At 45.1% G+C, this 26,342-nt stretch overlaps 1 protein-coding gene across 1 annotated transcript in view; it reads right to left on the bottom strand.

Moving 5' to 3' along the window:
* Positions 1 to 25,961, bottom strand: part of NFU1 (NFU1 iron-sulfur cluster scaffold) — a 39,266-nt gene extending 13,305 nt beyond the window's left edge. Inside the window, exons 1-5 of the mRNA XM_040414450.1 lie at positions 25,842 to 25,961; positions 11,729 to 11,835; positions 9,373 to 9,508; positions 7,028 to 7,094; positions 6,321 to 6,435 (exon numbers count right to left, since the gene is read on the bottom strand). Of these exons, the coding sequence (XP_040270384.1) occupies positions 6,321 to 6,435; positions 7,028 to 7,094; positions 9,373 to 9,508; positions 11,729 to 11,835; positions 25,842 to 25,894 (478 nt within the window). The 5' untranslated portion in view covers positions 25,895 to 25,961. The remainder of the gene's footprint in view (positions 1 to 6,320; positions 6,436 to 7,027; positions 7,095 to 9,372; positions 9,509 to 11,728; positions 11,836 to 25,841) is intronic.
* Between the last annotated feature and the right edge of the window lie 381 nt (positions 25,962 to 26,342).

The raw sequence follows: 26,342 nt of genomic DNA, 5'->3' as shown, positions 1-26,342 counted from the left end.
TTCTTTATTTTTTTTTAAGGTTTTATCAGTGAAATAGGCACCTGAAGTTGCAGGAGCCTATAGTGCTTTAGGCTCCATACTCCAATATAGTGTAATGTATTGAAATACAGACTATGTACAGGCCAGAGTATGGCTTCTTCTGCCTGTAACAGCATTGATTTGCTAAAGCCTGCCATAGATTGGCTGTCAGTCTTTAGCAGGGCAGGCACAGGCAGAAGAGCAATGTCTTATGTGAGCTCCTGCCTGTGCCCGCTCTCTCTGCTAATAGCTCACATAAGACATCTCTCCTCTGCCTGTGCCCGCCCTGACATAGCCAATCTATGCCAGGCTTTAGCGAAGCAACACTGGTGTAGGCAGGAGCAGCCATGCTTTGGCCAGTACAGCGCTCAGTGAGTCCGTATACCCAAACACAGCGCTATATGGCAGTATAAAGCACTATAGGTGTCTGAAGTGCAGGTTCCTATTTAACTGGTAAAAAGTAAAAAAATAAAATAAAGCATATTAGAAAAATGCCTCTCACACCTAAATTTATGAAAAAATAAAAAAGTTATGACTGCTAGAACAGAGGGGTAAAAAGGTTACTTAAAAAGGTATTCCAGGGGGCGTGGCCTGGCTGGGAATGTGAGAAGATGTTGAATCTCACCCTCCTGTTCATCCTGCACTGCCATACAGCGGCTAACTTTTGTCCCCTGGAGGGAGATATTGCGGTCCGGGTCCAAGGCACAATGGAAAAAGCCGCTATGACGCGCCAGAATAAGGAGAGGGAGGGGAAGGAGGTCGGGCCTGCGGTGCAGTTAAAACAACATGGTGCCGGATCTCTGACGCGTGTGGCCCCTCTGACTGCTTCACCTTCAGTGGGGACACTGAACAATGTATGGATCGCCCAATCAGAGAAGGTCAGGGTGCTGCAGGAGAAGCTGATCTCATCATGGAGGCCACGTGCAGTGAAGGGAGCTCCGATCAAATACAGCCACAGGGTGAGCCTACTATTAATGAGGTTTATGCAGCGGTTACCAACTGCAGCAGTGCGTTGCTGTCCCTCAATACTCAAATGGGGAAGAGAATATGCCTTTTATTAGACAAGACCCAAGGAAGGTCTCTTAGAGAATTAAAGAGGAGGAGAGTTAGCTGCTTGGAAGATCAAGTACCTCCTTTAAGGAAAGATCTCGGCAAGGTGGCTCATGATGTATCCTATTTACTTAGCAAAGCTGACGATTTGGGGAACAGGCTGCACAGAAACAACCTACGACTGGTGGGCATACCAGAGAAAGCCGAAGGCTGTAACGCAGTGGACTTTTTTGAGTAATGGCTGAGTTTAGAAAGGTCTGTTTGCTATTGAGAGAGCCTATAGGGTGCCCTTCCATTCTCCACTCTCCAAGACCAGTTTCTACGAAACGCAAGGGATCACACTGATTTGCTTATTAAACGACAGGAAAGTGCCTATTTTCCCAGATTTTTCCGCAGAGGAAAAGAGCAAAGTTTGTGAAAGTGAAATGTCATTTGAGGGAGTGTCAGCTGCCGTATTCTGTGCTATACCCATTTAGGCTGAGGGTGGTGGCGGAAGGCGAGGTCCATACGTTTGATACACCTGCTGCGGCTGTGCACTGGTTGGAGACAGCGCATCCGACGTCAGATACTGCGACCTCTTCTGGAAGAGACCCATGAAAGCGCGAAGATACCTGGGACTATTCAAGTTGCCTTATGTGCCATTACCCCTAGTGAGAAGTATACTAGAGGGACTGGGTCTGCAGTTTAGAGTTGTACTAGTAAGGCTAAGTTCACACTTCAGGTTATTTCCATCAGTTATTGTCAGCCATAAATCTTTCCATTGTACCGGATCTCTGTGAAGGCTTCACTACTGGTTTTGGCTCACAATAACTGATGGAAATAACTGACCATATAAGTGAAGTGTGAGCTTAGCCTTACTCCGGGACGCTGCACGAATGTTATCTAGAATTATCATGGTGGTGGGGGGTTGTTGTATTTAGCTTTATTTTTGTCTATACAAGAAAAGTTTGGGTGGAGAGTGGGATGGATGCTGTAAAGTCTGTGAATATCTCAGGTCCAAGGGTTACTTCTTTGTCGCCTGTTTTCCATTACTTGCCAGAGTCGTGTTTACTTAGGTGTCATTATGGCACTAAACGGTTTTCAGTTTCTGTTCATGTTTGCTGCATTGTCGGGCTGGGGGCCTTTTAACAGCCCCAGCTCTCTTTGGAGAACTGAAGGATATACAAGGTGTTGTATAGTAGGGGGAGGGTTACCTCTGTGCAGTGTCCTCAATTAGTCTTGGGGAGAACTCGGTGGATAGGATCTACTCTGTGTTACCAAGTATGGGGGAGCTAACTATTTTTTTTTAAAAACTATTATGGGGACCGTAGAGTTATTTTCTTGAAATGTCCGAGGGGTGCGCAATGTCACTAAACGCTTTGCTGTTTTTGACTACTTTAGGAAGCTTCCACCGTCGCTCATTGGCCTGCAAGAAACTCATATGACACCTGATACTGTCATAAGTCGTGGATGGGCTAGGAGTATCACTCTGTATATTCTGCTTATACATAAAAATGAGCCTTTTTCTCCAGTAAGAATTAAGATAGCTAAGGAGGGATGCTATGTGGCGGTATAGTGCTTATTATTCAATGTGGAGTGTATTATTATAGAGGTGTATATACCGCCACCTTTCTCTAGCTCTACACTGAACTCAGCGGTGGGCTGCCCATTCCTAACTTTATTTATTGTGGGAGATTTCAATAGCTACTTCGATAAAGCACTAGATAAATTCCCTATCAGATCCCCACTCCCTTTATCTACAGTCACGCCATTTGGTAGGAGGATAGGGGAATTGGGTCTTACGGATATATGGCGCTCGGGAGTACTCTTGTGCGTTCACCACATATACTTCCTTGTCCAGGATAGATCTCGCACTTGGTAATGACAGTCTATGGCCCCAGGGCTCCGGCTCTAGCTTCGCTCCTAGGATGCTGTCAGATCACTCCCTATTGCATGTCACCTTACAAATGAGAAGTGCCAATTGTAGGAGCCTGTGGCGCATGAATCCATTCTGGCTGAAGATAATAGATTTAAATGAGGTCAGGAGGCAAATAAGGCAGTTTTATCATTTCAATGAGGGTTCAGCCTCTGTAGGAATGGTTTGGGACTCAATGAAGGCATTTGCGAGAGTAAGAATATTAACGCTGTTTAAACTTGTAGTCGAGCCATGGGAGAAAAACTGCAGACTCTATTAACTACCAAGGAGGCAGCATATATTGCTGATCCATCAGGGGACATGCTGAGAGCGTGGAAAGCAGCTCAGGTGGCACTAAATTTCTATACTTTGGAACAGGCTTCTAATAAGAGATTATTATTATTTATTTTTAACAGCAATATTTCGAGGCGGGAGAGAGAGAGCCAGGCACTTATTAGCGACAGTAGCAAAGGCCCAACAAGGATCTACGTATGTGCAGCCTGGTATTCTAGGTGTTTTCAGGCAGTTTTACGATACCCTATACCTCTGAAGGCTAACCTCCGGCACTCCAGCTGTGGTCAAACTACAACTCCCAAGAGATACACTTTCTTGGCTGTTCTCAGAACTCCATAGAAATGAATGGAGCATACTGGGAGTCGTAGTTTCACCACAGCTGGAGTGCCGGAGGTTAGCCATCACTGCCCTATACTAAACTAAGGTCTCATATGTGGAACAGGAATTGGGAGAGTATTTGGATTCGGTGAGATTTCCGACCCTTTCTGAAGAGAAGAGAGATTACCTGGAGGCTAGTACAATGGCGGTGAGTACAATGTCCATAGAGAAAGCTCCTGGACCTGATGGGATACCTATGCAAACGTATAAGGAGTTTGGGGAAGATCTGTTTTCTAAACTATTAGAGGTTTACCATCATACCCATTTCATAGGCAGGTTGCTTCCGTCTATATATGAAGCCAAGGTGGTGGTCCTACCTAAGCCGGAGAAGGATCAAACGTTACCCGAGTCGTATTGGCCAATCTTCACACTTGCGTTAAAGTTTTCCGGTATTGAGTTCCGTCCTAGGGGCTCAATACCTGGAAAGAACAATTCAGTTTTATCCTAATGCATTCTGAATAGAGAGCATGCCGTTCAGTATGCATCAGGATGTCTTCAGTTCAGTCACTCTTACGGTATTTGGCCATAGAAAATACTGCAGCATGCCAAATGCCAAAATTCCGGAACACTTGCCGGAATTCCGGATCTGGCATTAATTTCTATTGAAATGTATTAATGCCGTATCCGGTACCAAGTGTTCCGGAAAACTGGACCCGGTTTCCCGATCTGTGCATGCGCAGACCTTTAAAAATGTGAAAAAAATAAATACCGGATCCGTGTTCCGGATGACACCGGAGAGACGTATCCGGTGTTTCAATGCATTTGTCAGCCGGATCCGCAAACAAATGCTTTTGCATACAGATTTCCAGATCTGTCAGGCAGTTCCGGCGACGGAACTGCCTGCAAGAATCCAACAACGCAAGTGTGAAAGTACCCTAAGGCGTTCGATAGTGTAGAATGGGCTGTCCTGAAGAAAATAGGGTTTAGGCCATCCTTCACTGACTGGGTCCAGCTACTCTATGCTGGCCCTAGAGCCAGAATTAAAGAGAACCTTTCTTTCACTGGTCCTAACATTCCAATGTTATTACCTGGCAGTGTAGGGCTTTATTAGGAGATGTCAGGGAGCTTTTTCTTTTTCAGCTCGGCTGCTCCGTTCCACCCGTTCACTTTTCCCAGCAGCATTGGTTCAGGGAGGAGGAGACAGCCAGGTCTCTCAAGGGGCATCTCCTTCTCCCTGGCTGTGACGCTCTCCTTCAACCGCCCCCTGAGCCGAGATAGGGAGAGCTCAGACACGCCCCCTGAGCTGTGATGGGTAGAGCTCAGACACGCCCCCTGAGCTGTGATGGGGAGAGCTCAGACACGCCCCCTGAGCCGAGATAGGGAGAGCTCAGACATGCCCCCTGAGCCGAGATAGGGAGAGCTCAGACACGCCCCCTGAGCCGAGATAGGGAGAGCTCAGACACGCCCCCTGAGCCGAGATAGGGAGAGCTCAGACACGCCCCCTGAGCCGAGATAGGGAGAGCTCAGACACGCCCCCTGAGCCGAGATAGGGAGAGCTCAGACACGCCCCCTGAGCTGTGATGGGGAGAGCTCAGACACGCCCCCTGAGCTGAGATAGGGAGAGCTCAGACACGCCCCCTGAGCTGTGATGGGGAGAGCTCAGACACGCCCCCTGAGCTGCAGCAGAACAGACACTCCCCTTCAGCTTTCAGCTTGATATAAATCTAGCAGAGCAATGAATGGGGAGATCTCTGGGTCCATGTGTGGTACAGGGCTGGTTCTAGCTTTATTAGAAAGGTATTGTCATGTACTATATGATTTCTGATTATCAGTTTTTACATTAGTCATGGGATAACCCCTTTAAGGAAATAAAGCTTCCAGTGACAACCAGCAGAAACTAAGACGTAAGATATGTAATGAAGCATATACAAACCTTTTATGTCATTTATATATGGAACTACATACTCTCTACAATAAATTATAAGCACACTAGAGGTCACCAGAGCTTTGTGGCTATAGGCACAAGGCAGCCCAGTGCCTGTCTACAGGTCGTGTAACTCCATAGAGACTTCTTTTATGCTTTATCATTTATAGTAGGGGTATATTCTCCTATTACATAGTACAAGTTTCCACTGCTCAAGAACTACTTTTTCAATAGTAAAAGAAGATTACTATGTATTAACTGATGATATCAATGATATCCTAATCCTTTCCTTAAAGAAAGTCTGCAGCAGCTTTTTATAATGTTCTGCGGCAGCTAGGACACAATACACACTGCAGAGACCAAATATGAGAATATACTTAAAAGGGTTGTCTCATCTCAATGGGGGCATATCGAGAACAGAGCCCCACCACTTTACGGAGCTCTGTTCCAGATATAGGTGCGGGTCCCAGCAGTACCCGCGATATGTCCCCAATGCCTGAGAGCAGACAACCCCTTTAATAATGTTTCCGAGGGTTCATATTGTACAGAGCTACAGTGAAGCTACCTGCTCCCTCCACAGAATAGCCCAATATAAATTGGGAGCATCACTAATATGATGCGACACCCCAAATACTAGTTTGGGGGATGGGCAGAACATAGCAATTACTGGAAGATTCTCCCTGTCCTGTCTGTGGCCTAGAACAACATGACCAAGAAGGGCACAAAAATAGAGGCCTCTCCAATGTATTATCCCACATTTGGTTTAAATTTGAACACTAAAACAAACATGGATGAATAAATATGTAATACAATCATTCCTACCAGTCTCACTGCGAGGCGCATCATCTGTTATTATGGGCAAGCCTGAAGAAAAGAAGTCCATGATGGTGGCGTAGATATCGGGCTTGATCAAGTTCCAGTCTATCTCTTCACTCTCCTATTAATAAAACCAGTTCAATCTTAGGGTACTTTCACACTTGCAGCAGAGGATTCCAGCAGTCAGTTCCATCGCTGGAACTAATCCGGACGCAAACGGATGCATTTGTCAGACGGACGCGTATCCGTCTGACAAATGCATTGCAATACCCGATACGTCTTTCTGGTTGTCATCCGGAAAAACGGATCCAGTATTTAATTTTTTTCACAGACTTAAAAGGTCTGCGCATGCGCGGACCGGAAGAACGGACCCGTCAATGCAGAAATTGTAATGCCGGATCCAGCACTGAATACATTTCAATGTAAATGAATGCCGGATCAGGCATTCTGGCAAGTGTTCAGGATTTTTGGCTGGAGAGAAAACTGCGGCATTTTCTCTGGCGAAAAGACGTAAGAGGGAATGAACTGATGCATCCTGAACGGATTGCTCTCCATTCAGAATGCATTAGGATAAAACTGATCACTTTTTTTCCGGTATTGAGCCCCTAGGATGGAACTCTATACCGGAAAAGAAAAACGCTAGTGTGAAAGTACCCTTAGATCTCTTTATATGCTTCCCCTCTCCCCCCTCACAAACTTATCACTGACATTACCTTTGTAACTGTAATGAAATCGGGCCCAAGGAAAACGCTTTTAACGCCATTAACTCTAAAGAGATGTCTGCAATGAAAGGAAAAATACCAAACTGTTAGGCTGTGATAGAACCTAAAAGTGGATATCCACCATGATATACTTTTTCAAATAAATGGGTTCAAACTTAATTTATTTAAATTTGATTCATTTCTTATTTATATTGCTCAGCTCCAAATCCCCTGCATAGCCAAAAGGTAAAAGAAAACATTTTAGGAGAGTTATTGAGACTCGCGTTGTGTCTGCTCTAGTGGAAGATGCAAGCCTCTTAATAAATTTCTCTCATCTTCCGCTGTCCATGTGCAAGAAATGAAATCTACTCCAGCCAGGAGCTGGATGCTGATAAAGGAGTTGGGCCACAGAACTCCTGCTCACGGCCCGCCACCTCCCAGCCACTTTTCAGACGAGAGAGTCCAACGCATTGGACTCACAGCGTGACTATGCAGCAGCTCCCGCCCTGACCTCCCAGCACTGACGGGGTCGCATAGCATTATATTGATTTATGATGCTATGTAACCCTTAGAGGTCTGGAATGTATTGTATAATACTGACATAATGCTGTCACTCTTATGCAATACATTCCAGAAACGTAGGGGTTACATAGCATCATGAATCAATATAATGCTATACGACCCCATCAGTCCTGGGAGGTCAGGACAGGAGCTGCCGCATACTTAAGCTGCAAGTCCAATGTGTGGAACTCGCTCGTCTGAAACTAGCCTTAAAGGGTTGTCTCACTTTAGTAAGTGGCATTTATCATGTGGAGAAAGTTAATACACGGTTTGTACTTACTAATGTATTGTTATTATCCATATCGCCTCCTTTGCTGGCTGGATTCATTTTTCCATCACATTATACACTGCTCGTTTCCATGGTTACGACCACCCTGCAATCCAGCAGTGGTGCGCATGCTTACACACTAAGAAAAAATGCCGGGCCCCTCTGGTGACTGGAACTGTGGGAGCGCACATAGGCTGGTGCTTTTTCCTATAGTGTGCAAGCACAGCCACGCTGATGGATTGCAGGGTGGTCGTAACCATGGAAACGACCAGTGGACAATGTGATAGAGACAGATCTCGGGAGATTTACTGCAAATGGTTATACAATGAACTAAAAGGGGATGTCCAACACCAAAATATCATGGTCTGTGATGGGCACAATCATTAGGTGTGATGTAAAATAAAGAAACATACGGTAATTAAAATAAACTCTCATTTGTAAAACTTCCCAGATCATCTGATTTCACTCAGTGTTGTGTGGTCTCGGAAATTTGGAGCATCTGCTGTAATCTTTCATGCTTGGACACAGCGCCAAGTGGCAGGGGGCTTCCTCTTTCTCCATTTGCATTGGTAACATGTATGATGGGGCTGGCTGTGTCTGGTTCACTTCTTTAGCTAAACCAGCCCCCTCCTCTGTCATGGCTGATAGAGAGCTGCCACCTAAGACTGTGTCAGATCGTCACAGCTTAAAGCCCCATTCACATGACTATTTTTCATCTGCATCCAGTCCACATTTTTTGCGGATTGCATACGGACCCATACATTTCAATGGGACCGCAAAAAAATGCGGACAGCACACTGTGTGCCGTCAGGATCCATATGTCCGTTCCGCAAAAAAAGAGCATGTCGTTACGCGGACAAGAATATGCATCATTACAATAGGTCTTCAAAAAAAACAGATGTAGCATGGAAGTCACCCGTATTGTTTGTGGATCCGCGTTTTGCAGACAGCAAAATATATACGGTTGTGTGAATGCATCCTAACAGGAGAAGCTCTAAATGGCAGTATCATTTTATTTACTCATTGATTTTACTTGCTTATATAGCGCCAACACATTCCGCAGCGCTTTGCAGACACGGTCATCACTCACTGTCCACAATGGGGCCCACAATCTAAATTCACTATCGGTAGGTCTTTGGAGTGTTGATGGAAACCGGAGTAAAGCCACACAAAAATGGGTGAAATTGGGCGATGCGTGAAGTCTTGATAATCTAGATTAATCACCGCTAGACACGTGCAGCCAATCACTGGAGATGATGTCAAGTGCAGCACAAGACTATTGAGACCAATGGCTAGCTGAGGTTCTCACGTGGATACACGTACAATCACCGCTGCAGGAAAGTAAATTAAAATCAACAGGGACCATAAAGTGTTTGCGCTGGAGCAGCAGGGGATAGAACAGGTACGTTTTTGTTTTTTTTCCCCCCTTTTCCGATAGACTTTAACAAAGAGAGAGACGCGATTATGGGCACCCACTGCTTTGACTTTATGAAGGATGGAAGGCGGCACTCCCCCCATTCTCCATTACCTGGCCAAAGGGGAGCAGAATGCAGCAGCAGGGTTTGGGAAATCCATGGTCCTTGCATCCAAAACGGCTCTTCCTGGGATGAACTTGACGCTGTTGGGATTTGGGGTGTCCTGTGTCTGGACGAACATACATCGTGCTGCTGGAAGGAAAAGAAGAGCTGTAAACATGACATTCAATGGCACTTTTCTCCCATAGAGACACCGGCAGTCAGTTCTGCTGAAACAGACAATTTTGTGTAGGGTTTAAATCGTAAAATAGAAAACCGAGGGGCACTCTGTAACTAGAAATACATGGACCTTTGCAGAAATGGACAATATAAAACCCCTTATTTTAGGAATAATAGCAGAAAATAAAATAGGAGTATCAATATCAGAACATTATACCATATCGAACAATAATAAAAACCATACTAAAGACGTGGGTCAGTAGACTATATTTTCTCAGACAGATGTCCCCCTATTTGCAGATATTCTATTACTACATAGTATAATTAAACCCCTATTTAATGGAATAGTTTTCCCAACCACTGAGGAAGGGGCACGTTTAGTCCCAAAACGCATCTGGTACAGAACAGTGAGAGACCCATGGGGGCCAGTATCTTGTGGATATTTGAAGTTCTTTTCTTGGCCAGGAATAACGCATAAAAGCTGCTGCATCTTCGGTCCGGACGCTAGGACCCAGAATAATTCCACTACCTCTGTCAAGTGGAGGCTTGCGGACCACGTGGGACACCGCGTAGGTCCTGGAAGCGCACAGGAACAGCATACAGCGCGGACGGCTGCAACAATTGTGGAGCGGTAAAGTACCGAACCTGCAGCGTTTATATAATTTAACTTTGTGTGAAAACAGCGTACTGCCTAAACTTTATGTAACTACAGCCTCTGGGACCTTCTAAAAAACAAGTATGGACTTAAAGTCTTAAAGGAACAAAAGTCTGCATATTATATACTTCTATATAGAAGGGTTTCTGTGATATATTGCTACAAATCGTGACATATTGAATAACCTCATTGGAGTATTATACCCCACAAATAATAGGGACATTGATACAATTGAGACTATATATTCCCAGCAAAGACCGCATAGCACAATATCCTGGAAATTTATGTGAACTAAGGGAAAACTATTCCATTAAATAGGGGTTTAATTATACTATGTAGTAATAGAATATCTGCAAAAATCTGAGAAAATATAGTCTACAGAACCACGTCTTTAGTATGGTTTTTATTATTGTTCGATATGGTATAATGTTCTGATATTGATACTCCTATTTTATTTTCTGCTATTATTCCTAAAATAAAGGGTTTTATATTGTCAATTTCTACAAAGGTCCATGAATTTCTAGTTACAGAGTGCCCCTCGGTTTTCTATTTGACTATTTACGGCTTTTATACGGTATTGGGGGTACCATGAGGTGTGCACCAGTCCATTATCTGGGATTTAGGTAGAGCCGCCGTTCTTTTAATGTTTTATTTGTGTAGGTTTTGCTTACGTAACTGACAGGCTATCTACTAGGCAGTGCTCTGGCCTTCAATAGACCTCGGCTGCCATGTAAAGACATCAGCACCCTGATCGCATTCATAAGGGTGCGATGGGCAACAGCAGGAGCTCCCTCGGAAACCACTTAGATGCCACAGTCCCTATTTTTGCTTATCCTCTGCTCAAACAATGGATTTAAAGTGATTAAAATGTCTTATGCACCCCAAAATAGTATCAATGAAAACTAAAAGGTCGTCGCTCAAAAATCAAACCCTCACATAGCTCTATCAAAAGAAAAAAAAAAGTTATAGGTCTTACATATATTTAGGAGGTACTCTCTCTCCTTGGGGAGAGAGCACCTTAATCGGCGTCAGACTTATAGGCCATACAAGCTCCTCTGGAATTCTGGGAAGAAAGGGATGCAAATGAGCTCTGCCTCTAATGCCACCACATGTAAGCCAGCCGTCCTGTAAGTCAATGTTTGACCCTTTAAATAGGCCTTGAGAAATGACCTGGCAAGGCTCTGTTTAACTGGCTGCAGTGGTGACAACATGTGGCCAATCACTATAGAGGGCAGTGATTGACTGCAGCGGTCACGTGATGTCACTGCTGCAGCCAAGTAAACTGGAGCAGCATGGGATCCATCAGGTAAGTAACAATCAGTTCTTTATTGCAGGCGGACAAATGTTTTGTCAGGTTACTTCTTAAACTGGACAACTAATGTGATATGAATAGATTCTTACAGGGCCCCAAGAGCAGGATCCCAGCACCGGACATGGGAACAGACACGGGGCAGACGTCATCAAGTAGTCCAGGCTTTAGACCGCAGACCCAGATTTACAGTTAGCACAAAACATACTTGACACGTATAAAATACCTGGATTCTGAATAACCTTGAGAGACAGCTGAGGTTTCCTTGCAGCAAACTGATAAAGTGTCGGGGCTGTCGTGGAATAAAATGAAGTCCTTGTATGGCGGTAAAAGCTGAAATACAAGAAAAACAGGTTTTCAATGAAAGACCTTTGTACAGATATTCAAGATATAAAGCCAGACACAAGATATAGATCTATGACTCAATGTCATTTAAAGGGCCAGTACACCTAAAATAGTGTAAAAGGCCATGGTAAAGTGCGTAAACACTCCACTCCCATTTACACTGGAGCAACGTTCATGTCATTTCATTCTTGAGAAAAGAATGGTCCCCTGTCATGACCTATGGAATTTACTACATAAACTATATTTACTTTTCTATATGTGATGTATGCCCTCTACTGGCACAGTATTCGGCGCAGGCGCAGTGAGAAAGCCGGTAGCCTGCGCGGAATATTGAACGGGACGGCGCAGGCGCGAGATTTACACGGCAGACGGGGCCAGCAAGAGAACCAACGCTGGCTTGGCCCTGTCAATCAAGACAGAAGGGCATGGAAATGAGGTGGGCGAACTGAGCCTCTAGGAGCAGCTGCAACGCCCCCTCTGCTCCTAGAGGCTCATTTGCATATAATAAAAGTTAAAATTACACCAAAACGGGGGCATACTTAAATAAAAGGAATGCAGAGTTAAATTCAGGTGACATTTTCACATCTATAATGTCAGCCTATTTAATAGCGAAAATTGGGGTGACAGGAACCCTTTAACCACCTCCGGACCGCCTAACGCAGATTCGCGTTCCGGAGGTGGCAGCGCTGCGCACAATCACGCATATACGCGTCATCTCGCGAGACGCGAGATTTCCTGTGAACGCGCGCGCTCACAGGAACGGATAGTAAGAGAGTTGATCACCAGCCTGCCAGCGGCGATCGTTCGCTGGCAGGCTGGAGATGTGTTTTTTTTAACCCCTAACAGGTATATTAGACGCTGTTTTGATAACAGCGTCTAATATACCTGCTACCTGGTCCTCTGGTGGTCCCCTTTGTTTGGATCGACCACCAGAGGACACAGGTAGCTCAGTAATATGTTGCACCAAGCACCACTACACTACAACCCCCCCCTGTCACTTATTAACCCCTTATTCACCCTTGATCACCCCTGATCACCCCATATAGACTCCCTGATCACCCCCCTGTCATTGATAACCCCCTGTAAGGCTGCATTCAGGAGGTCCGTATGAATTTTACGGATCCACTGATAGATGGATCGGATCCGCAAAACGCATACCGACGTCTCAATGGAGCCTTACAGGGGCGTGATCAATGACTGTGGTGATCACCCCATATAGACTCCCTCATCACCCCCCTGTCATTGATCACACCCCTGTAAAGCTCCATTCAGACGTCCGCATGATTTTTACGGATCCACTGATAGATGGATCGGATCCGCAAAACACATACAGGCGTCTCCCTGGAGCCTTCCAGGGGGGGTGATCACCCCATATAGACTCCCTGATCACCCCCCTGTCATTGATTACCCCCCTGTCATTGATCACCCCCCTGTCAGGCTGCATTCAGATGTCCGTATGATTTTTACGGATCCACGGATACATGGATCGGATCCGCAAAACACATACGGACATCTGAATGGAGCCTTACAGGGGGGTGATCAATGACAGGGGGGTGATCACCCCATATAGACTCCCTGATCACCCCCCTGTCATTGATCACCCCCCCTGTCATTGATCACCCCCCCTGTCATTGATCACCCCCCCTGTCATTGATCACCCCTCTGTAAGGCTCCATTCAGACATTTTTTTGGCCCAAGTTAGCGGAATTATTATTTTTTTTTCTTACAAAGTCTCATATTCCACTAACTTGTGTCAAAAAATTAAATCTCACATCAACTCACCATACCCCTCACGGAATCCAAATGCGTAAAATTTTTTAGACATTTATATTCCAGACTTCTTCTCACGCTTTAGGGCCCCTAGAATGCCAGGGCAGTATAAATACCCCACATGTGACCCCATTTCGGAAAGAAGACACCCCCAGGTATTCCGTGAGGGGCATATTGAGTCCATGAAAGATTGAAATTTTTGTCCCAAGTTAGCGGAAAGGGAGACTTTGTGAGAAAAAAATAAAAATATCAATTTCCGCTAACTTGTGCCAAAAAAAAAAAATTTCTATGAACTCGCCATGCCCCTCATTGAATACCTTGGGGTGTCTTCTTTCCAAAATGGGGTCACATGTGGGGTATTTATACTGCCCTGGCATTCTAGGGGCCCCAAAGCGTGAGAAGAAGTCTGGTATCCAAATGTCTAAAAATGCCCCCCTAAAAGGAATTTGGGCACCTTTGCGCATCTAGGCTGCAAAAAAGTGTCACACATCTGGTATCGCCGTACTCAGGAGAAGTTGGGGAATGTGTTTTGGGGTGTCATTTTACATATACCCATGCTGGGTGAGAGAAATATCTTGGTCAAATGCCAACTTTGTATAAAAAAAATGGGAAAAGTTGTCTTTTGCCAAGATATTTCTCTCACCCAGCATGGGTATATGTAAAATGACACCCCAAAACACATTCCCCAACTTCTCCTGAATACGGAGATACCACATGTGTGACACTTTTTTGCAGCCTAGGTGGGCAAAGGGGCCCATATTCCAAAGAGCACCTTTAGGATTTCACAGGTCATTTACCTACTTACCACACATTAGGGCCCCTGGAAAATGCCAGGGCAGTATAACTACCCCACAAGTGACCCCATTTTGGAAAGAAGACACCCCAAGGTATTCCGTGAGGGGCATGGCGAGTTCCTAGAATTTTTTATTTTTTGTCACAAGTTAGTGGAATATGAGACTTTGTAAGAAAAAAAAAAAGAAAAAAAATCATCATTTTCCACTAACTTGTGACAAAAAATTCTAGGAACTCGCCATGCCCCTCACGGAATACCTTGGGGTGTCTTCTTTCTTGTATTGAAAAGCTCCAGCTGATAATGATGAGTCATGAATATTCATGAGCTCCTGACTCTCCCCGCCCACCTGCTGCTGATTGACAGTTTTTTTCCATAGGAATCAGCAGCAGGTGGGCAGGGGAGTGGCTATAGCTCTGAACTAAATATATATGCTGGACTCAATGACATCACGCCAGACTCCAATCAGTTCATTAGCATGAGGCATCTTTGTGTGTATATTATGAGATAACCATCTGTCACACCAGTAAGTGAATACATCTAAGGCACTTTTTAGTAGTTAATGATTGTATATAATTAGTTAGATTATAATCAAATATCCAAATGACAGGTTCCCTTTTAAAGGACTTGGCCATTTTTTGCAAATCTGACCAGGGTCACTTTAAGTGCTGATAACTTTAAAACGCTTTGACTTATCCAGGCCTTTCTGAGATTGTCAAAAAAATAAATTTTTATTTATAAAAGTTTTTTTAAAAATTTGTCACTACCAGAGCTTTGGGACGTTCTCACAGCTCTGTTTCTCCACCCCTGTGATGATGTCACTACTAGAGCTGGGAGGAGTTTTCTGTTTCCTTCCTCCCAGCTGTTCCTCCTCCGTTTGATTTCCCTGCCTTTATATTCCCCCTCCTCCTATTGTAGGTGTGGATTATATTTCTCATTTGGGTTGTAGCTCTTGCTTGAGTATCTTCCCTTGTATGCTATCCTGTCACTGGACCTGTGTTCTGCTGCAGCAAGTACTCCGGATATTGCCAGCCTGTCTTTGGATCCGTCTTCACAGCGGCTGCAGCCCTTCAGCTAAGTGTGCAGACATTGCTGTGTATCTGTGGGTTTTCTGACTGGATCCGAGGAGACCACGGTTCCCTCCATATACTGAGCAGGGCACCGGTGGCCGTGCCCCTTCCACTATTGTAGGGGTTACAGTGGTCTTCAGTCTTAAGTACGCGGGCATGCCTCCTTCCACCATTTGGATCCGGGCATGGGCTTAGCAGCATAGGGAGAGCTTTTGAGGGTCTGACAGGGGTCACCCTTTATCCTCCCTAATTTGGGTCCGGTCAGTAGCTCTATTTTCTGTGCATGCTCTTGTTGATCACATACAGCCGTGACATTATAATCCACCAAAACCGTCTTTTTTTGACATGGATCCGCTTTCTGGCCTGGTTGACCGCATGCAGGGTCTTTCTTTGGAGGTAGCGGATCTCCGTCAATCTATGACTCAGCTTCAAGCATTGGGCTCTGCTCCGGCCCATGGAGTCTGTTGCGAGCCAAAGGTCTCACTTCCGGAAACGTTCTCCGGGGGCAGTGAGAGTTTTGTTCGCTTCAGAGAGGCATGCAAACTCCATTTTTGCTTGTGTCCACATTCCTCTGGTAATCAGGAGCAGAGGGAGAGGATTGTCATCTCCTTGCTCAGGGGTAATGCTCAGACTTGGGCTTTTTCGCTGCCATCAGGGGATCCCTCCCTTCGATCCGTGGAAGGATTTTTTGTGGCCCTGGGGCAGATATATGATGACCCGGATCGTGTTGCTCTGGCCGAATCTAACTTACGTTTTTTATGCCAGAGCAAACTGTCTGCGGAGCTTTATTGTTCTGAATTTCGGAGATGGGCAGCTGATTCAGGTTGGAATGATGCTGAACTCCGGAGTCAGTTCTGTCATGGTCTCTCAGAGAGATTGAAAGATGCGTTTGCTTTCCATGAGAGACCAACGTCCTTAGAGTCTGCCATGTCACTGGCGGTACGCCTTGACAGGCGTCTAAGAGAAAGAAACGAGACCTCTCTGTCCAGCCATTGTCAGTCTAGGGGCAGTGGTGCGGACTCATTCAGTGTGCAGGGGACTCATCCTGTCTCGCTCCCCTCTGAGGAGGAGCCCATGCAGCTAGGTCGACTTGCCCCTGATAAAGAGGATTTAGTCCTCAGAGTATGGTGCGTTTTTGTTGTGGGGGCATAGCTCATTTGGCAAATGTTTGTCCGTCTAGGAGATTCTTGAACTGTACTAAGAGCGATAAGAGAAAAATCTCAAAAGGTAAATCATCACACTCTGCTTCATCTGCTACTTTGGGCAAAGTTGATGTAGGAATTGATGCTTTTCCTCTGACCTGCAGTTCCCGTTTTCTCCCGTCTGCCAGGGTGGCGCTAGAGAGCAAAGTCATTTCTTGTGAGATTTTTGTTGATAGTGGAGCGGCCGTCAATCTTATTGACACTCAATTTGTAGCCATGCATGGTTTTCAGGTTTGCACATTGAAAAGGATATACCTGTTTTTGCTATTGACTCTGCTCCACTCTCACAGAGATCTCTGAAGGGCATTGTTCACAATATCCGGTTAGCTGTAGGTGACACTCATGTGGAGGATATATCTTGTTTTGTCCTTAACGGATTGCCTTCTCCTCTAGTTTTGGGGTTACCCTGGCTCACTAGACATAACCCCACTATTGATTGGCAAGGAAGGCAAATAAATGAGTGACTTTTGTAGAGAGAATTGTCTTACAGCGACTTTTGCAGAGGTGTCTACTAAAACTGTGCCATCATTTCTCTCTGATTTCTCGGACGTGTTTTCCGAGAGCGGTGTTCAGGAGCTACCTCCTCACCGGGAGTTTGACTGTCCCATTAACCTCATTCCTGGCGCCAAGCTGCCAAAAGCTCGCCTCTACAATCTCTCACAACCGGAAAGAATCGCAATGCAAACCTATATCTCCGAGAGTCTCGATAAGGGGCATATTCGTCCCTCAAAATCACCTGTTGCCGCTGGGTTTTTTTTTGTTAAAAAAAAAGATGGCTCTCTGAGACCTTGCCTAGATTTTAGGGAGCTGAACCGTATCACGATTCGCGATCCCTATCCCCTTCCCCTGATCCCGGACCTCTTCAACCAAATTGTTGGGGCCAAGGTTTTTTCCAAATTGGATTTGAGAGGCGCGTACAACCTGGTCAGGGTCAGAGAGGGGAATGAATGGAAAACGGCCTTTAATACCCCTAACGGGCATTTCGAGAATCTCGTTATGCCTTTCGGCCTGATGAATGCTCCGGCCGTCTTTCAGCATTTTGTTAATAGTATTTTCTACCATTTAATGGGGAAATTTGTATTGGTGTATCTTGATGATATTTAGATTTTTTCCCCTGATGTTCAGACCCATCAGGATCATCTTTTTTAGGTTCTGCAGATTCTGCGGGAAAATAAATTGTACGCCAAGCTGGAGAAATGTGTTTTTATGGTATCGGAGATTAAATTTCTGGGTTTTCTCCTCTCTGCTTCTGGTTTTCGCATGGATCCGGAGAAGGTCCGTGCTGTACTTGAGTGGGAGCTTCCTGAGAATCAGAAGGCATTGATGCGCTTTTTGGGTTTTGCGAACTATTACAGAAAGTTCATTTTGAATTATTCCTCTGTGGTCAAACCCCTCACTGACATGACAAAAAAGGGGGCGGATTTTTCCTCTTGGTCGGAGGAGGCGCTTGCAGCTTTTTCTAAGATTAAAGAGAGTTTTGCATCTGCTCCCGTCTTGGTGCATCCCGATGTTTCCTTACCTTTTATTGTTGAGGTGGATGCTTCCGAGGTGGGTGTGGGTGCGGTTTTGTCCCAGGGCCCTTCTCCTGCCAAATGGCGACCTTGTGCCTTTTTCTCTAAAAAAAACTCTCCCCGGCAGAGAAAAACTATGATGTGGGAGATAGGGAGTTGTTGGCCATCGAGTTGGCTTTCGAGGAATGGCGCCATTGGTTGGAGGGGGCCAGGCACCCTATCACCGTTTTTACCGACCATAAGAATCTGGCATACTTGGAGTCGGCCAGGCGTATGAATCCGAGACAGGCCAGATGGTCTCTGTTCTTCTCCAGATTCAATATTGTCGTCACATTCCGCCCTGGGATCAAAAATGTGAAGGCTGATGCTCTCTCTCGCTGTTTTCCGGGAGGAGGAAACTCAGAGGACCCGGGTCCCATTTTGGCGGAGGGGGTAGTTGTTTCTGCTCTATATTCCGATTTGGAGGCCGAGGTCCAGGCTGCCCAGACTGAGGCACCTGCCCGTTGTCCTTCTGGGAAGTTGTTTGTGCCTCCTGAGCTACGTCACAAACTCTTCAAGGAGCATCATGATACTGTTCTTGCTGGTCACCCCGGGAGTAGAGCCACGGTAGATCTCATTGCTCGGAGATTTTGGTGGCCGGCTCTTCGTAAGTCGGTGGAGGGTTTTGTGGCTGCTTGTGAGACGTGCGCTCGCGCTAAGGTCCCTCGTTCACGGCCTTCAGGTTCCCGTTACCCATACCTTCCCGTCCTTGGACACACCTGTCCATGGACTTTATCACGGATCTTCCTCGTTCCTCAGGGAAGTCGGTGATCCTGGTGGTGGTGGACCGTTTTAGCAAGATGGCTCATTTCGTACCTTTCCCTGGTTTACCCAATGCTAAAACGTTGGCGCAAGCTTTTGTCGACCATATTGTTAAATTGCACGGCATTCCCTCTGATATTGCTTCCGATAGAGGCACGCAGTTTGTGTCCAGGTTCTGGAAGGCTTTCTGTTCTCGCCTGGGGGTTCGGCTGTCCTTCTCTTCTGCTTTTCACCCGCAGTCGAATGGTCAGACTGAGCGCCTCATTTAGAATCTGGAGACATATTTGCGCTGTTTCGTGGCAGAAAACCAGGAGGATTGGTGTTCATTTCTCCCTCTTGCTGAGTTTGCTCTGAACAACCGCCGTCAGGAATCTTCTGATAAGTCGCCATTCTTTGGTGCATATGGGTTCCATCCGCAGTTTGGGACATTCTCGGGAGGGGCTCTTTCTGGTTTGCCTGAGGAGGAGAGATTTTTCTCGTCTTTGTCTACCATTTGGCAAAAGATTCAGAGTAATCTTAGAAAGATGAGTGAGAAGTATAAGCGTGTGGCTGATAAGAGACGTGTGCCTGGTCCGGACCTGAGTGTGGGTGATCTGGTGTGGTTGTCTACAAGAAATATTAAACTGAAGGTTCCCTCCTGGAAATTGGGTCCCAAGTTTATTGGGCCTTATAAAATCTTGTTAGTCATCAATCCTGTTGCCTTCCGTCTTGATCTTCCACGGGTTTGGAAGATACATAATGTATTTCACAGATCTCTCTTAAAACCATATGTCCAGCCCACGGTACCCTCCTCTTTGCCTCCTCCTCCGATTTTGGTTGATGGCAATCTGGAGTTTGAGGTTTCCAGAATTGTGGACTCTCGCATTGTCCGCAGTTCTCTCCAGTACCTCGTTCATTGGAAGGGTTATGGTCCTGAGGAGAGGATGTGGGTTCCGGTGTCGGACATTAAAGCCACTCGCCTCATCAGGGCATTTCATAGGGCTCATCCTGAGAAGGTGGGTCCTGGGTGTCCGGAGTCCACCCGTAGAGGGGGGGGGTACTGTCACTACCAGAGCTTTGGGACGTTCTCACAGCTCTGTTTCTCCACCCCTGTGATGATGTCACTACTAGAGCTGGGAGGAGTTTTCTGTTTCCTTCCTCCCAGCTGTTCCTCCTCCATTTGATTTCCCTGCCTTTATATTCCCCCTCCTCCTATTGTAGGTGTGGATTATATTTCTCATTTGGGTTGTAGCTCTTGCTTGAGTATCTTCCCTTGTATGCTATCCTTTCACTGGACCTGTGTTCTGCTGCAGCAAGTACTCCGGATATTGCCAGCCTGTCTTTGGATCCGTCTTCACTGCGGCTGCAGCCCTTCAGCTAAGTGTGCAGACATTGCTGTGTATCTGTGTGTTTTCTGACTGGATCTGAGGCGACCACGGTTCCCTCCATATACTGAGCAGGGCACCGGTGGCCGTGCCCCTTCCACTATTGTAGGGGTTACAGTGGTCTTCAGTCTTAGGTACGCGGGCATGCCTCCTTCCACCATTTGGATCCGGGCATGGGCTTAGCAGCATAGGGAGAGCTTTTGAGGGTCTGACAGGGGTCACCCTTTATCCTCCCTAGTTTGGGTCCGGTCAGTAGCTCTATTTTCTGTGCATGCTCTTGTTGCTCACATACAGCCGTGACAAAATTGCAAATTTCCAAGTTTCAATTTCTCTACTTCTATAATACATAGTAATACCTACAAAAATAGTTATTACTTTACATTCCCCATATGACTACATGTTAGGATCAATTTGGGAATGATATTTTATTTTTGGGGGATGTTTAGAAGGCTTTTGAGGGAAGGCTTAGAAGTTTAACAGTTCAGGTCTGAAGTCACTTTGTGAGGCTTACATAATAGAAACCACCCAAAAATGACCCCATTCTAGAAACTACACCCCTCAAGGTATTCAAAACTGATTTTACAAACGTTGTTAACTCTTTAGGTGTTCCACAAGAGTTAATGGCAAATGGTGATAACATTTCAGAATTTAGACTTTTCTGCAAATTTTCCATTTTAATCCATTTTTTCCAGTAACAAAGCAAGGGCGTAGAGGGAAAGGTGCGCCGTATGGTTTTTGGAAGGCAGATTTTGCTGGACTGGTTTTTTTGACACCATGTCCAATATGAAGCCCCCCTGATGCAACTCTAGAGTATAAACTCCATAAAAGTGACCCCATCTAAGAAACTACACCCCTCAAGGTATTCAAAACTGATTTTACAAACTTTGTTAACTCTTTAGGTGTTCCACAAGATTTAATGGAAAATAGAGATTCAATTTCAAAATTTCACTTTTTTGGCAGATTTTCCATTTTAATAATTTTTTTCCAGTTACAAAGCAAGGGTTAACAGCCAAACAAAACTCAATATTTATGGCTCTGATTCTTTAGTTTACAGAAACACCCCATATGTGGTCGTAAACCGCTGTACGGGCACACGGCAGGGTGCAGAAGGAAAGGAATGCCATACGGTTTTGGAAGGCAGATTTTGCTGGATTGTTTTTTTTTTACACAATGTCCCATTTGAAGCCCCCCTGATGCACCCCTAGAGTAGAAACTCCAAAAAATTTACCCCGTTTTAGAAACTACGGGATAGGGTGGCAGTATTGTTGGTACTATTTTAGGGTACATATGACTTTTGGTTGCTCTATATTACGCTTTTTGTGAGGCAAGGTAACAAGAAATAGCTGTTTTGGCACCGTTTTTATTTTTTGTTATTTTCAACATTCATCTGACAGGTTAGATCATGTAATATTTTTATAGAGCAGGTTGTCACGGACGCGGCGATACCTAATATGTATTCAATTTTTTTTATTTATGTAAGTTTTACACAATGATTAAAAAAAAAAAATCATGTTTCAGTGTCTCCATAGTCTGAGAGCCATAGTTTTTTCAGTTTTTGGGCAAATATCTTGGGTAAGGTATCATTTTTACGGGATGAGATGACGGTTTGATTGGCACTATTTTGGGGTGCGTATGACTTTTTGATCGCTTGCTATTACACTTTTTGTGAAGTAAGGTGACAAAAAATAGCTTTTTTTACGGTATTCATCTGAGGGATTAGGTCATGTGATATTTTTATAGAGCAGGTTATTACGGACGCGGCGATGCCTAATATGTATACTTTTTTTTTATTTATGTAAGTTTTACACAATTATTTCATTTTTGAAACAAAAACAAAAAAAATCAAGTTTTAGTGTCTCCATATTCTGAGAGCCATAGTTTTTTCAGTTTTTGGGCGATTATCTTAGGTAGGGTCTGATTTTTTGCGAGATGAGGTGACGGTTTGATTGGTACTATTTTGGCGTATATACGACTTTTTTGATCACTTTTATTACCATTTTTGGGAAGTAAGGTGGGCAAAATTTCAATTTCATCATAGTTTTTATTTTTTTATTTTTATGGCTGTCTGGGGGCTCCCTCCCTCTGTGACCCCATCCTGTCTGGGAGCTGCAAAGGCACAGCAGCCCCCCGATGGGAGAGGGAGGGAGCTCCCTGACTGTTAACCTTTTCCATACCACGGTCCGTAAGGACCACGGTATGGACAGGGTTAAACGGCTGACATCGCATCACAGATGTCAGCCGTTTATACCAGAGTTTCAGCAATGTGCTACTGGCCACCAATGATTATTCAAGAGGAGGCGGGCGGGGGATCGCGATCCCGCCTGCCGCACCGCCCGCCTCCCGCACCGCCTGGAACCCCCCCCTGCACCTCCTGCCGGCATAAAATCATTCAGGGGTGCAGGGGGGGTGAAAAATATATATTTTCGGCATACTAAAGTTTCTGATCCCCGCGGTCAGGGACTGCGGGGGATCAGAAACTGCTGAAAGCACAGCAAACCGCAGGTCTGAATTGACCTGCGGTTTGCTGCGATCGCCGACATGGGGGGGGGGGGGGCACGTGACCCCCCGCGCATTTAGCCGAGGTGCCTGCTCAATGATTTGAGCAGCCACCTTGTTCCGATCACCGCCGGCGGCAGTGATCGGAACAACACATGACATACCGGTACGTCATGTGTCCTGAAGAGGTTATGCCAACATCTTCATGTCCCAATGGGAAGAAGTCTGGTGCTCTGGAAACGCTATATAGATGACATCATATTAAAGGGCTTCTGTCACCCCACTAAACAGTTTTTTTTTTTTTTTTTGTACTTATAATCCCTATACTGCGATTTATCCATACATAATGTGATTAATCATTTTGGTCCAGTAGATTCTGCTAAAAACGTACTTTTATAATATGTAAATTACCTGTCTACCAGCAAGTAGGGCGGCTACTTGCTGGTAGCAGCCGTATCCTCCTATCATAATGACGCCCCCTCCGCATGTTGATTGACAGAGCCAGCGAACGGGATCTTTCTCTGCTGGCCCTGCTTGCATTCAAAATCTGGCGCCTGCGCCGTACCTGTCTTCAGTCGGCGCAGGCACACTGAGAGGAGGACGCTCGCTCCTTCCTCAATGCGCCTGCGCCGCGTGTAGATGTGACGTCATCGGCGCAGGCGCATTGAGGATGGAGCGGCCGAGCGAGTTTCCGCCTCTCAGTGAGCCTGCGCCGATTGAATACCGTTACGGCGCAGGCACCAGATTTTGAATGCAGACAGGGCCAGCAGAGAACGAGCGCGTCCGCTGGCCCTGTCAATCAACATGCGGAGGGGGCGTCATTATGATAGGAGGATGCGGCTGCTACCAGCAAGTAGCCGCCCTACTTGCTGGTAGACAGGTAATTTACATATTATAAAAGTACGTTTTTAGCAGAATCTACTGAACCAAAATGATTAATCACATTATGTATGGATAAATCGCAATATAGAGCAATCAAAAATCATATGTACCCTAAAATAATACCAATAAAACTGTGACCTTATCCCTTATCCTGTAGTTTTCAAAATGGGGTCACTTTTTGGGTGTTTCTACTGTAATAGAAAAACATAAAAGCATAAAAAAAAAACTGTCAACCAAAATCTGATTTCCAAAAACCATGCGGCACTCCTTTTCTTCTGCGCCTTGCCGTGTGCCCTTACATCAGTTTACCACCACATGTGGGGTGTTTCTGTAGACTGCAGAATCAGGGTAATAAATATTATTGAGTTTTGTTTGGCTGTTAACCCTTGATGTGTTACAGGAAAAAATTTATTAAAATGGAAAATCTGCCAAAAACATTTTAAAATTTTATCTAAATTTTCCTTTAATTTTCGTGGAACACCTAAAAAAAAGTTTGTAAAATCAGTTTTGAATAGCTTGAGGGGCGTAGTTTCTAAATGGGGTCATTTATGAGTGGTTTCTATTATGTAAGCCTCACAAAGTGACTTCAGACCTGAACAGGTCGTTAAAAAGTGGCTTTTGGAAATTCTCTTAAAAATTTTAAGAATTGTTTCTAAACTTCTAACATCCTAAAAATTTTTATGACATTTACAAAATGATGCCAGCATAAAGTATACATATGGGGAATGCTAAGTAATAAATATTTTATGAAGTATCAATTTGTTTTAAAAGCAGAGAAATTGAAATTTTGAAAATTGCTAATTTTTCCAATTTTTTTGTAAATTTTGGATTTTTTCATAAATAAATGTGAAATATATTGACTCAAATTTATGAGTACAATGTGTCATGAGAAAACAATCTCAGAATGGCTTTTATAAGTGAAAGTGTTCCAAAGTTATTACCACATAAGGCTACTTTCACACTGGCGTTTCTGGGACCACCTGCGAGATCCGTTTCAGGGCTCTCACAAGCGGCCCCAAAACGGATCAGTTTAGCCCCAATGCATTCTGAATGGAAAAGGATCCGCTCAGAATGGATCAGTTTGCCTCCGTTCAGCCTCCATTCCGTTCTGGAGGCAGCTTGCAGCGTTTTGATGTCCGTCTGACGATGTGGAGCCAAACAGATTCGTCCTGACTTACAATGTAGGTCAATGGGGACGGATCAGTTTTCACTGACACAATATGGTGCAATTGAAAACGGATCCGTCTCCCATTCACTTTCAATGTAAGTCAAAACAGATCCGTTTGCATTATCATGAACAAAAAATAAAAATAAAAAATTCTGAACGGATACCAGCGTTTGTATTATAGGTGCGGATCCGTCTGTGCAGATACCAGACGGATCCGCACCTAACGCAGGTGTGAAAGTAGCCTAAAGTGACACATCAGATTTAAAAAAAACGGCCTGGGCAGAAGGGCGAAAACTGGCCGGGGGTAGAAGGTAGGGCTCAGCGATATGGCCTAAAATCTATATCGCTATATAATTTGAAGCATGTGCGATATAACAATATATTATTTTCTTCTGTATGTATACAAATTACAAAACTGTTCAAGAAAACTTTAAGATGTGTATTGTGTAACAGATCTTTTTCCAAACAATGTAAAGATGAAGTGTCCCCCCAGCCAGCGCCATCATCCATGACCGCCATGTGGGGGAGATTTACCAAAACTGGTGCAAGGGGAAACTGGTTGCTATGGGCAACAGCCAATCAGATTCAACCTTTCGTTTTCCAAAGGAGCTCTATAAAATAAAAGTTGGAATCGGATTGGGAGTTTTTTCCAGTTTTTATAAATCTCCCCCACTGTGCCAGCTTCCTCCAGCAGACAGGCATGTGGCCAGGTGAAGTGGCTGCCGACCACAGAATGTCTCCCAGCAATGCCTCTCCACCTAGTCACAGGGGGACGGGATTCATGGCTGCACAGCTAGGGAGATGCACGACAACCTGTATAGTCATAGCACATCCAGAGCCGTCCTGTCTGCGGCCACTCACAGAGACGGACCACATCTAACCCAAACATGGAGCATATAAACCTCCTGTACAACATAGCCTTTACTAAAAAATCACCTACCGCCCTCCAAACTGCGCTGCGCAACACATCCACCTGCCTATGGGCGCCGCCATCTTTGTTGTCGCTCGGTCAGGACCCCGGCAGGTCACAGAAGGGCTGCCCGCAGTAATGCCTGCGAGATGTTATACAGATTGGTTTGAAACTACAGCTCGATGTGTGGTTGGCAGACCTGCTGGGAGTTATAGTTCAACACCCACTGTGTATATGAAGACAATGGCATGTGTTAGTAAATGAGGCTACCCCAGGGCACTGCAGTATTTCCATACTCGATTCCTTTGCAGGACAGCACTTGGTTATATGCTTTGTGTCTCTAAAAAGCAAGGTTTTAGATTCACACCAGTAATGCCAGTGTGGACAGACCAGTAGAAATCCATTCCATTTCTTGTGCATAGGATTATTATATTTATGAAGTTGTTTATCTGTTGATCGCTGAATGGGGTCACTACGTGACTGGCAGGTTGCCATGACCACAGAATCGCAAGGGGTCATGGGGTCACAGTA

This window comes from Bufo bufo, chromosome 1, assembly GCF_905171765.1.
Source record: "Bufo bufo chromosome 1, aBufBuf1.1, whole genome shotgun sequence".
Taxonomy (NCBI): Eukaryota; Metazoa; Chordata; class Amphibia; order Anura; family Bufonidae; genus Bufo; species Bufo bufo.
This window is presented reverse-complemented; position numbering and strand designations above follow the sequence as displayed.